Genomic DNA, 13,321 nt, shown 5'->3' on the forward strand with positions numbered 1-13,321 from the left:
GCCCCTGGACTTCTGAGGACAGGCCCTCGTGCCTCCATTCTCAGAGTCTCAGGGGAGGAGTGGGAGGGTCTGGCCCTCATCTCAGCGTCCCTGTGCGGTGTCCCTGCAAGCCAGTCCTGGCCTGAATTCCTCGAGGTCAGGGAGCCCGCTGCTCCTGTGCTGTCAGAGTTGTGTCTTCACTGCCCACAGACTGGCCCCCTGAGCCTGCCTGAGAGGAGCCTGCAGACGGGTGGGGACAGAGCCATCATCCAGCCTCTGTGTCAGAGAGTGAGGTGTTCCTGGGCCTTGCTGGCTCCTCAGTGGTCTACTGCCCTAGAAGGGCCTGAAGGAGTGTGAGGGGAGGACCCCCCACCCACAGTAGGAGGCCCAGGAAAGATACAGGGGGTGGGGGAGTGGTTTCTAGGGCTGGTTGTTTGGGAAGTGGGCCCTGGGGTACGGGGAATTAGGAGATACCTAATGTACCTGTGGAGGGGGAGGGGACACAGAAGGGACAAAGGATGCCCTTTGGCTAGGGGAGGCAATGGAAGGGAGACTTCAGCGAGCCAATGTTTCCCCCTGGTGCCCCCCCCCCCAATTCAATTCACTCACATCATGCATTTGTGGCACTGAGCCCTTATCACATGCTCACTCTTCCTCCCACCCTCCCAGACAGGACCTGGAAGTCTTTGGCAGGGAGAAGAGGAAGGTCTGGTGGTGTAATTCTAGGCCTCTGCCAGCAGGTGGGAGAGAGATTGGGGCTGGGCCTACCATTCCAGGCTAGAATCTGGGGGGCCTCGTCCTAAAGAGGGTGGTCCAGACCACACCCCAAGGCAGCATCAGTGGTGGCCCCTCTCACCTCCTGCTCTACCAAGGCAGCAGCAGGTGGCGTCTGAGGCTGCAGACCAGTGATCCAGAAGTGAAACCTGGGAAGGCGGACTTTCTTGCATGTGCATGCTCAAGCATGTCCACACACACACACACACACACACAGTGGGGGGTGGGGAAGTGTTCTGAGAAGAGGTCATCAGCTCCAGGGGCTGGATGCTTCAAAGGTTAGGGACCATCGATCCATGTGAATTAATAGAAATGACCTGCTTGCACCTACGCAGACAGATTCACTTTCCTCCAGGTCAATGGTGGGGGAGACAGCAGGAGAGGCAGAGGCAGAAAGGGAGTCAGGGGAAGGGAAGAGTCAGAGGGGGAAGAGGCAGAGAGGGGGTCAGCCCTTCCCAGGGCTGGGGGGAAATCCCAGACCAGGGAAGAAGAGCAGTAGAGTCCACCCTGGGAAGAAAAAGGGAGGCTGCTGAAGCCCAAGGTCGATGGGCAGGAAGTTACAGCCAGCAAGGGGTGTGCCACCATCTCTGGGCACAGCTTTCCTGTGTCTCTGCAGCGAGGAGGGGCTGGACCAGGGTTGCGGGATCTCTCCCCCCCCCCCCCCCCCCCCCCGTCCCCAGCTCCCTTGCTTCTCTTGTGAGGTGGCCTCCATCCCTCTACCAGATGCCCTCACTCACTGGGCAGAACGCAGGCATGTCAGGGGAAAGGTGTAGGCTTTGACCAGCCCCGGGGAGTGCTTCTCTCATCCTTCTCACTGGGTGACTCACTCCTTAACCACCACCACACACACCCACACACACTCTCACATTCGTGTATGACGTTAGATACTGTCACCCAAATACTCCCACACTCCCCATCTCTTACGCGTAGCCAGGCAACCCCATGCACACATAGATTCACCCCGCTCCCAGTCTCACACACTTGTTCCCACGATGATCGGTCACACACTCCTCTCCCCTGGGGTCCCCTTCCAGGTCTCCAAGAGGGGCCAGTGCTAGGAAGATGAGGCACTTGGCTAGGAGGACCCCAGAATCAAGGGTGCTCAGCCAGAAGGTCCACAGGCAGCCTCTCACCCCAGGCTGCACCATCACAGAGGACTGGACTCTAGAGGTGCTTTACTGAGGAGAGAGGCTCATCGGGAATGCAGTGGGGATCACACTGAGGCCTTCCTGGTTGGAGGAGCCCCCTCACCATTCATCCCTGTCTGCTTCAGCCTCAACTCCCCCGGATCTGATCTACCAGTCAGTGGAGTGCTCAGCCCAGCTCTACCTTAGGAGACTATCCTGGCTCAAATCAGGACCTCCTCACACCCCCTTAATCCCAAAAGATCATGTTGGGGTAGAGACAAGGAGAGCAGAAGGAGAAGTGGGAGCTGGTGGCCTTACACGTGCGCAGGGCATTCCTCCCTGCCCCTGCTTCCTCCCACCCCTTGGGCTCAGGGGCCTTGCTGGTAGTTAGTCCCTCTCAGAGCAGCTCTGTTCACAGTGCCCGCGTGCCATGGGTGGGGGTGGTAGGGATCGAAGGTCCAGGGGCCCCGTTGCTTCAAGTCTAGGGGGTGAGGTAAAGTAGGGCCCAGCAGACCCCTCTTAATGGGCCAAGGCACAGCTCCCTCCTTTGGCGAGTGTGCCTCTTCACCGTCACATTCTCCCCTCCAGACGTTCCAGAGATGGGACAGATGAGGCCACCTGTGCCCAGCACCCGACCCATATGGATTTTTTTTTCTTTTTCCTTTTCCTTCTTCTCCTTCCTCTCTCCCACTCCTCTTTTTTCTTAAGTGGCACCGAACGAAGGGAGCCCGACGGGGAGTCAGGGCCCGGCACCGGGTCCGCTAGGGGGCGACGCGCTCCCGGGGCAGGTTGAGCTGGACCCCTTCGGTGCGCGGCGCATAGGCCGCCGCGGGCGCGGAGGCGTCCAGGGCGAAGGGGCCGGGGCTGGAGCGGCTCGAAGACGCGGCCGAGGCGGCAGGGCTGAGCTGCACGGCCGTGGTGTCCTGCGCCGTGCGCTCGCTGCTCTCCATCTCCAGCGCCACCGGCCCGCCGCCGCCGCCCCGGCCCGGGCCCGAGGCCGCCGCCGAGCGCGCGCGGGGCGCGGGGCCCCGGCGGCTACACGCGCAGCAGGCCGCGAAGCAGACGAGCGCCAGCGCCAGCAACGCCGGCCCCACGACGAGCGGCGCGTTGCTCCGGGGTGGGAAGGAGGCGAAGGCGCCCACCAGCGTCACGTTCACGCCCGCCAGCAGCACGCACAGGCCGCAGGCGCAGAACAGCGCCGGCGACGGCAGCCCGGGCAGCCGACCCCGAGCGCGGCCCGCGAGCGCCTGGGCCGGGGCGCCTCGGCTCTTCTCTGGGGGCGGCATGGGCCTGGGGACGCCGGGCACGCATCAGGCTCCGTCCTGCCGCCGGCCCGGCCAGGCCCGCCTGGCGAGCTCACGGGAGTCCTGTGGGCACAGAGCGGGAGGGAGGGTCAGCGGGGCACCTCAGTTTCCAGAACTCTCAGCTCTGGGGCGACACTCAGTGCCTGGGAGTGCCGCGGTTATCTTGGCCAGCCCCCTGCTTCTGCCTCCCGGGAGCAGAACCCATCCTGTATGGGAATTGGCCCTGGGCTCTCTGGTGGCTAATCTTACCATCCTCCCTCCAGTCCTTCAGACAGATGCAATCCCTCCACCTCCTCTACTCCAGGAAGCCTTCCTGCATTAATTAAATTAAGCGAGTGAAAGGTTGTAAAGTGCCCAGCGTGTGCCTAGGTGCTGATAAAATGACAATCATCATCAGTAGTCCTAATTAGAGGGCAGTGGCGGTTCTTGGGATTTAGACAACTTCTAACACCTTGCAAGTGGAAGCAGCCTTAGAAACCATCTGCTCAAGCCCTTCCTTGTCTAGATAAGGAAACTGAAGCCCAGAGAGCTCTAGCAATTTACCCAAGATCCAGGACCAGGATCTAATGACCTGCCACCTGGCCTGGGTGTCCCCACCCTAGGCTCTGGTAGGCACAGCAGTGACATTAACTTTCCTGAACATCAGATGAGGCCCTGGAGTGAGTGACCACGTGAGAGTAAGGAGCTCCTGATGTTTCAGATGGCCAGTGAGAAGGGACAGTCTCTACATGGGCTGGAGCAGAGCCAAGATCTTTTGTAGACCGAGCAGATTCCAACCCCACCCCCAGGACTCTACTATTAAACCTGGACTTGAAAGCCTAATCACTGGTTGCTGGAATGCCGTTCTAGTATTCTCTAATCGTCTCTGGTTCTGGGATCTATCACTGGCTTCTAGAATTCTGGGAATACATGCAGAAGCAAAGGTAATGAAATTAGAATCTGGAGCTTTAGGACTTCTATTTGAGAATTCTGTTCTATAACATGAAATCACAGGTATAAAGGTCCTCAAAGGATGAGATCATGGCTATGGAACTGTGTTAGGATTGTGAAAAAATGTCAGAAAAGGCTCTGAGTGGGGATGAGAGGGAGTCATGGGGGTAGTGGTACCGCAGGTGGGAGCAGAGCATGCAGGTTGAGTAACTGAGCGTGACTGAGTGGCCTCTCTGTGCTTCAGTGTTAACACCTGTAGTGTGGAGTCAGTGATAGAACCTACCTCATAGGGTGTAGTGATCATTAAATGCTTTAAGCTAAATCGGGTGCTTTGAACAGTGCTTGGAGGACAGTGGGAATTCAATAACTGTCAGCCATGTTGTCACGGTGGTGGCTGCTAGAGAAGGGTATCTATAAGGTCTCAGATCTGGGAGGTGGGGTGTGTCAGTTTGGAAACAGAACAGTTGATCTATCCCTCAGGTGGGACTGCCTTGGGACTGAGCCCAGAGTTGTCCTTCCTGAGTCTGCAAAGCCTGCACACTGTGGGGTTGGAGAGAATGTGATGACTGGGTGAGTGAAAGCGAGGGCTAGTGTGGGAGAGGGGCAGCACAGTCCTCGCTCAACACAGGCTGGAATCAGCCTGGCCCAAGCATGTCAGAGGGCCAGGAAGGCCACCTCTGCTTCTTGCCCAGATCTGATCACTTCAGGGCTCCCTCCCCTGGCACCACGGCGAGAGGTAGAAGTTCTATTGGGACTCTGGCCAGAAGCACCTTGCTGACTCAGCCAGCTGACCCAGAGCCAGAAATCCCCAAATCCTGGCCAAGCAAGCACTTGCTGACCTTTCAGAGGACTTACAAACCACAGATTCCTCAGGAAGCTCCACATTTGCACGAACCATCTGCTCCCTTTAACCTGCAGCCTTTGGCTCTGCCAGGCAGAAATAGCAACCACTGGAGGATACAACACTTCAACAGTTGGCAAAGCATGTTCACAGCCATGACATCACGGAATCCCTACAAGCGCTTGATACTTATCAACAGTATCAACACATTTTACAACTGACGCAACCGAGGCTCAGGGAGGGAAGTGGATCTGGGCTCTTGTGGCTGGACTAGAAGGAAGACCAGATATTCTGGGACCAGAGTCAGAGAATACATACATAATCTGGTGCACACCATATGTGATCTTGCTTCATTTTAAAGAGAAGGATTTGATCTCCTCAGGGTTGATGTGGACGTGAATTCTAACAGCCTCTTCCTGTTGCCCTCAGGAGGGGCTGTGAGATTCTCCAATTTTCCCCCTTCTCAAGTCCCTCCCCCACATTCTCAATATCCAGTATTATCTGAATGAGATAGGTGCCCCCCCTCCCCCTCTCCTGTGGGGAAGTCTCCGTCTGAGGCTGAGGTGGAGTCTGGTCCTTCACCTCACCTCACACAGATTCTCGAAAGGCAACATTGGACAAGGGTTGGGGAGGCCCTGGAGGGTCCAGCTCTTTTTTCTTTTCCCTTCTAGGGAAGATTCTTTGGGTTTCGGTTTTACTATGATGTGCCTAGGTGTGATTTCCTCTGTATTTATCTTTCTTGTACTTCCTGGTGCTTCTACAACCTGTGGCTTGATTTTCCCCACAGTTTTGGAAATTTTTCAGGCATTATCTTTTTCCTCATTCTCTTTCTTCTCTCCTGGAACCTGAATTGCGCATATGTTCAACCATATGACGTCGTCCCACACGTCTCTTACACTCTGTTCTCTATTTTCTTTCTTTCTTTTTTTAACATTTATTCATCTTTGAGAGACAGAGAGAGAGCACAAGCGGGGGAGGGGCAGAGAGAGAGGGAAACACTGAATCCGAAGCAGGCTCCAGGCTCTGAGCTGTCAGCACAGAGCCTGATTCGGGTTTCGGCCTCAGGACCCGTGAGATCATGACCTGAGCCGAAGTTGGACACTTAACCAACTGAGCCACCCAGGCGCCCCTCTGTTCTGTTATTTTCTAGCCTTTTTTTCCTCTTTCTGTGTTTCTATCTGGATGCTTTCTTAAAATTGATTTGTCATCCAACTCACTAATCCTCTCTTTACCTGTGTCTTCTTTGCTCTAAAATCCAACCATTCAGTTCTTAATTTCAATTGTTACACTGTTTCAGTTCTAGAATTTCCACTTGATTCTTTTTCATAGCTTCCAGTATTCTACTGACAGAATCCCTCTTATCTATTTTCTTGAACAGATTAAGCCCTTTAAAGTTCTTGTCTGAAGACTCCAACATCTGGGTTGCCTATTTCTATTGTCTAATTGCCCTTGGCTTTTGGTCATTTAGTCTAATCTCCTGGAAGGCTAGATAAGTTATTGAATGCCCAACATTGTGCATGAAAAATCGTAGAGATAGCATGAGGTTCCAGATGATGTTACCTTCGTCCAGAGATTTACTTTTGTTTCTGACAGGCAGCTTAAGGGATAGGCCACCTTAACCCAGTCTGGGATTGCACTGACTGGGAGCCGTGTTTCAGTCTTCCTGAGTCTGGCCTGTATTCGTTTAACCATGACTCTCAGAGAATAGGCTGTTGGGCCCCCTAACCAAAAGCTAAAGGTTTTAACAAGGTTCTCCCCTCTTTAAGCCCTGAATTCCAATGTCGACTTCCTAATTTATGGCCACTGTCTCCTACACACTGGAAAAAATTCCTTAAGGGAAAAATGAACCAAATATTACTTCTCTCCAAGATCTTGGCCCCTCAAGTCCTTACTGTCTTCATACCTCTCCCATGCCTTCGAACAGATTTCTTAAATTTAATCCCGCCTTTTAGTTATCCTCAGTGCGTAAGTTGGTCTGATACAAGCTAGTCTATCCAGAAACAGGTCTAGATGGGAATCTGAAATTAGCACTAATTTAGCTAAGTAGGTTGTGCTATGTTGAACATTTTGCAAAATATCTAATTTAGTTTTTACAACATGAGATTAAGTATTGCTGTTATATCCCCATTTTATAGATGAGGACACTGAAGCACAAAAAGATTAACTAAGTTCACCCCAAGATCTCTGAGGGGCTGTGGTGGTGCCAGGACTTGAAACCTGGTGTCCGGACCCTGCAGCCTGAGTTCTCAATCAAGCTAGTCTAGTGCTAGGTTTGCTAAATGCTTGTTGAATGACTGGAACACAGGGCATGGACTCTCCTCCGGCCCTGTAGCTAAGCTCCTGTAATCAGCACTTACACTGCTCCAAAGTCAACAATAGAGGAGGGGGCTGGTGTGTTTTGTGCATCTCTCGAGAAAAGTAAACTCACTTTTCTCCTTCTGTTGCTTAGCACACTCAGCGCAACAAAAGCACTAGCGGGGGACTGAGCTTCCAAGTGCCAATTGTCAATGAATGATTATTTGCTTCTGGGATGCAGAGCTGACTCTGAAAGACAAAACTACCCCAGAGTCTCCACCCCAGGCAGAGAAAGGGCTAAGGGTTGATAGGTGTCTCCAGCCTGGTTAACTGGGATCCAGGGTGCAAAGGGGTGGGATGTTGAGGTTCCTCAGCTATTGCAATTCAGTTTGTGCCACCGTTTCCATCTGACTGACTGTGGCCCTCCAGCTGGGGCTGCTGCAATGTCGGATGCTATTTTGTGGTGGGTGCTCTGACTAACTCTATTGTGTGGTGTCACTGGTGCCATTCACTAAATCTTTTTTGTTCTCCCCCTTCTGAACACATGTTAAAATTGGACTTAGTGGCCAATTTGTGACTAGGTGGGGCCATGTGAGTAGTTCTGGCCAATGAACGGCACCATGCATCACTTCTAGGCTCCATTGCTTCTGGATTATTTAATTTCAGAAGCAGGAACCTTTGGGATGATGCTATCACATTCCCAAATCCTTTAAGCCCTCTCCACTTCGATATCATTGCCTGAACAGGAGGGAAGGCCATTGCTCTGAATCTTGAGTTGTTAGGATTGGAACAGACCTTCTCTTTAGTGAGCACTCCAATCTGCTGACCTGATAGAAATCACCTAGTTCAACCCCTTCATCTATGGATGGGAGAAACTGAAGCTTGGAATGGAAAACGTCATGGAGGGTGTCTGTGGCCAAGCCAGACCAGAACCAAGCCCAAACCAAAAAATATATATTTTATATACATATATTTATAATATACATACTATACATATATAATATATATGCTATACATATATAATATATATACTATACATATATATGCTATACATATATAATATGTATTATATATAATGTACATATATAATATATATTATATATAATATACATGTATAATATATAATATACATATATAATATATAATATACATATATATACATATATATACACATATATATTATATATAATGACATAATGGGGTGCCTGAGTGGCTCAGCTGGTTGAGCGTCAAACTCTCAATTTTGGCTCAGGTCATGATCCTGGGGTCATGGGATTGAGCCCCTCTGCCTCTCTCCTGTTTGTGTGCATGCTTTCTCTCTCTCTCTCTCTCTCTCTCTATATATATATATATATATATATATAACATATTCTATATTATTTATAATATAAAACATATAATATGAAACATATATATAATATAGGTAAGTTATATATATATATATATATATATATATATATATATATATATATATATTACTTGTTACTATCCAGCTAATCATCAGCAATCCTGGGGCCAAAGGAGGGTGGTCCTCAGTAGGAGGAGGCAAGAGCTCCTGGAAAGAGGGTCTCTGCCTGAAGCCCCTTCAGGTCAGCTGGCCACCCCCACCCCTGGGTCAATCCACAAATCTGGGATGTCTGTTATATAAGAGCAGTGGCTTGACCAGGGGCAGCTGCCAGGCCTCCTGGTCCCGGGTTTCTGCTCCAAGGGCTCAAGAGCCTCTGGGTGAAGGGGTTGAGGCTTTAGTCCAGGCGTTAGTCACTAGTCCCAGCCCCTGTCCTCCAGGTGGGATTGAGTCCCTTATTTGCTCAGCTTGGCTCTTTACCCTTCACTGTGAACCCCTCTGTTCCCCTTAATCTTAGCCCTTCTATTCTCCCTCAGTCCGTGAAGGTCTGGGCCAACTCTCAGGCCCCCAACACTTCTAGCATGCTCTCTATCCCTAACCCTCTCCCTATCCTCAGGGAACCTCCCACACCACCATTACTCAGTGCTGGCTTATTCACTACCCTGGAAACTCTCAGCTTCTGCCAGCTGAAATCTGCCTCCCCAGACAGAGCCGAAAGAGCTGCTACCACCCCCACCCCAGTCCATCCCACAGGCCACCCTTGGCCCCTCATAGATTCCCCAAGCTGGAAACAAGGCTTGAGGATGAAGTCTGAAAGTGTGACTCCCAGTTCCTGTGTCTGACTCCTGGGCCCCATTATCCTAGTCTCTGAGTGGATGTGCACATGTGCGCGTGTGCACACACACACACACACACACACACACACACACAAACCCCACATGCACACTCAATGATCAGACATACCCAGAAATACAAATACAGATGTAATACACTCTGAAAGCTGCAAACAGCGGCCAACACATAGACAGACACTCTCTAAGGTGCCTGCCTATACAGTGGAAATGAGCTGCTTCCCAGTAGATGGGCTCTGGAGAATTCTCTTTGTCTGGGAGCATGGGGGGTGGGTAATTTGGTGATAAGGAGAGCTGGGGCCTATGGGAGGGGTGATGGGAGTTCCATTCTAGCTGCTCTGATGGCACCCTCCCCTTTACAGGGGGTTCCCATGCCTGAAACAGGCGAGTACTTGAAGCTCCCCTCACTGAGGCTCAGATTTGCCATTGGGAAAGTGGGAGTTTGGTCTAGATGATCTTTGCCGGCCCAGCAGGCTCTGGCTTCCTGCACAGCTGAGGGTCCCCAGGCACACAGGACTCTGCAGCAATCACAGCTCTGTGGTTATCAAACCAAGTCTGCATCCAGGCAGGCCAGACTTGGATCTCCAGCCTCAGTCTGGGCCTATGCCTCCACTCCATGCAACTCAGCTGCCTGGAACTAGCGGGAGGGGTGGCGGAAGGGGGTACTAAAGACTCCCTGGTGTGGACGTGCCCTTCCTGCCCTCCAGTCTGAGTCCCAGCGCTGAGAGACTTCAGCATCCTCGGCACAACCGCCCTACCCTGTGCCCTCCTACTTGGTTGGCTCCTCATCTCCAGTGCCCAGTTCCCCCATTCCACCCCAGTGACCCTTTCCCTCACCAACTCTGGCCCTCATCACCCCTGTCATCACCACGAGCCTCCTACTTTCCACCATAACCTCACTGCTACCACTATAGAAACACTGGTACAGCACCTACTATATGCCAAACACTCTTTCGAGCCCTTTATATATGTTATATATCATCTCATTTAAGCCCCGTGACAACCCTATAGGCAGATGCTTTTGCCATCTCTGTTTTCAGATGGGGACACAGAGGCTCAGAGAGGTTGCACTGCTTGTCATAGACATGGTGACAATATGTGGCCGATCTGGGATTCACACCTAGGCAGTGTGTCTTCTAAACCTGTGCTCTTCACTGTGACTCTGTACTGTCTCTTGCTGTGACTGTTCTCTGATCTAGTGCAGGCCTGGAACTATCAGCATTCTCTCCATGAGCCTTTAATCTCCACTTCCTTTTCTGCACACTACGTCACTTCAGTTACTCCCCTGCAATTTACCTTGTCCTGCAGCCTCACCTGTTCCTTTGTCCTTCTGCCAGAGCTGCCTAGCAAAGTCTCCACCCTGCATCGGTCAGGCTTTCTGCTTCCTCCAAGTCTGTGCCCAAACAGTTAAGCCACACAGGTGAAAAGAAAATCACCAGCTGGCACGGCTCTGGCATCGCTCAGGCCCTCAAGGCTGTTGGAAACCTGCCCCTTCCCAACCGGTGTTCATCAGCCTCCCTCACTGTGACTGCACCTCCTCCTGGATGCATTCACGCCTCTCCTGTCCTAAAACAAAATCAGACCCTCCTTCCACCCCACCTCTGCCTCCATATAACACTCTATTCCTTTCTTCAAAGTGTTTCCTCTTGGAAACAGTCTCCTTAAACTTCATTTTCTCCCACAGAGCCCGGACTCGCAGCCAGAAACCCGGGCTTCATCCTCGCTCTTCCTTCTCCCTCAGGCTTTCCACCTCACTTTCCCAACCCAATCCATCACCAGGCCTGCAGATTCTTCCCTCTGAGTGTCTCTAGAACCCATCCCTTCCTTTTCAGTCTCACCGCTGCCCCACCATCCCCCTCCTCCATGTCTCCCTAGTGGCTACATCTCTCCTGGGCTCCCCACTGCTGCCATCCTGGCTGGCTTGCTCCAGGCCGCCCCCTTGATTTTGCTCAAGTGGAGCTGAACTCACCACGTGTGGCCAGGTGAACACGCTGCTTCCTGTGCCTGAAACTTGGTCTACTTTCCCTTCAACTGGCTAAGTCCAGCTCAACCCTCAGAGTGCAGCCGGGACATCACTTCCCTCAGAAAACCTTCCTTAACTCCCCAAATCAGCAGGGCCAGATCAGGTGTCCAGGTCTGCATCCTCCAACTTTCTTCCTGGAGGACCAGCATTATACTCATCTTGTTTGCTGCTAGTCCCCAGTGAAGCGCCTGACTGTCCCCAGGTGCCCAGGGAATATTGGTTAAACGGTGAAGACAGAGGTTGGTCACAGAGGTCTCCTGACTTCACCTGTGTCCTGGTTTTGAAGTGACTCTATGCCCACTTCTCTATGCTGACTTCCTGTTCACTTTGGGCCTTGGGAACAGTGGCGGTCAGCTGGGCGAGGGCTGGAGGTGGGTCCTAGGGCAAATTCCCACGGAGTTATAGAGCAGGGAGAGATCAGGGTCAGGCAGAGGGGGCCCAATGCAGTCACCCCATGCTGCATGTGCCCTTCTCCTGTTTTCCTCTCTTTCTCATCTTTTCTGGGAAGTCTGTCCCAGGCTACAGGTCCCTGACCCCTTGTCTGGGCACTACTCCATTCTGCTGGGGTTTCGGGCTGGATGGAGCATCGCCTCCATTCCCTAAAGCCTCCCCTCCTGGCCGCCCTCTCCCGCCGGTCTCATCCCCTTGACCCCCGCCCCCTCCTCAGCCGCCCCCAACTCGTGGGGCTTTCACTTGCCTGGGCCGGTCGGTGGTCGGAAGCTTCTCTGAGCACCCCGGGTTAGCAGGAGGGGCCGGGGGGCACGGAGGGTGGGGGTGGGGAGCGCAGCCCCCAGGCAGGCCCCGCCCCTCGCGGCGGCGAGCCGGGAGGTGCGGCGGCGGGTTCGGGGCGCCCCTCGCGCAGCGTCGCAGCCGCCGCTGGGCCCCTGGGCTCCCGGGTGGAGCGGCGTTCTCACGGAGCGTCCTCCTGTCTTCCTCTCCGCACCGCCCCTCTCCCCTTTCCTCCTCTACGTTCCGCGGCTTCTAGCACCTTGCCCTGGGCTCCCAGCACCCCCACGGTTTCCAGCCCGGACTTTCGGGGCCGGACGCAGACGTTGCCACTCACTCTGGAGCGAGGGACGTAGGTGGCGCGGGTTCCGTCTGCAGCCCCTGATGGATTCCCCACCTTCCCTGGAGGGAACGGGGGTGGGGCTGTGGGGGCAGGGAGCCTTCTCTCGGGAAGGGGCTTGCTTTCAGCCACCCTTCCAGAACACCGCCCACCAATCCCGCGCTCGAGAACGGGGTGTGGCCACGAGCCCCTTGTAGGAGGACACACGTGTCCCACTGGGATCTGTAAGAGGTCCAGTGAGGGGCGAAGGATGGAGAGGGAGGACTGGGTGGGAGACTGAGATGCTGATTTCCAGAACCTGGAGTTCAGCTGGAAGAGCATCTCCTCCAACCTCTGTCTTCATTCATTTGCTCATCCATTCATAAACCCTCCGCGATGTGAACCACGTGCCAGGCAACCTTCCTCCTGACAGTGGCCCTGGGAAGGCGGCGCTACACTCATTCTCTAGCTGATGAGGAAACTGAGGCGCAAAGCCCCGCAGCCTCTTGCCCAGAACTCCGGCCCCCGGACTTGTGGACGCAGAGGTGGGATGTGAGTCACCCCCAGACTCCAGCCCCAGCCTGGTCAGTCCTCCAGGTTGGCCAGCAGGGCTGTAACTTCCAAGGGGCTGCCTGGACCAAGCACTCCCCACTTCAGTGAGTTCTCTGACCCATGGTGGACTTTCCCTCCACCAGGTTAACTCCAGCTCAACCTTCAGAGTGCAGATGGGACATCACTTCCCTCAGGTCGGCTTCCTCAACCCCCCAAACCAGCAGGTGAGATCAGGTGTCCAGATCTGTATCCTCC

At 53.4% G+C, this 13,321-nt stretch overlaps 1 protein-coding gene across 1 annotated transcript; it reads right to left on the reverse strand.

The window, feature by feature from the left end:
- Positions 1-1,438: 1,438 nt before the first annotated feature.
- TMEM275 (transmembrane protein 275) lies at positions 1,439-12,841 on the reverse strand. The gene is made up of 2 exons (XM_045035752.1): positions 12,167-12,841; positions 1,439-3,247 (listed from the first exon to the last, which is right to left on the reverse strand). Exon 2 carries the CDS (start codon positions 3,164-3,166, stop codon positions 2,642-2,644), a length of 525 nt encoding a protein of 174 aa, XP_044891687.1. The 5' UTR covers positions 3,167-3,247; positions 12,167-12,841; the 3' UTR covers positions 1,439-2,641.
- Between the last annotated feature and the right edge of the window lie 480 nt (positions 12,842-13,321).

The sequence above is a fragment of the Felis catus genome, chromosome C1 (assembly GCF_018350175.1).
Source record: "Felis catus isolate Fca126 chromosome C1, F.catus_Fca126_mat1.0, whole genome shotgun sequence".
Taxonomy (NCBI): Eukaryota; Metazoa; Chordata; class Mammalia; order Carnivora; family Felidae; genus Felis; species Felis catus.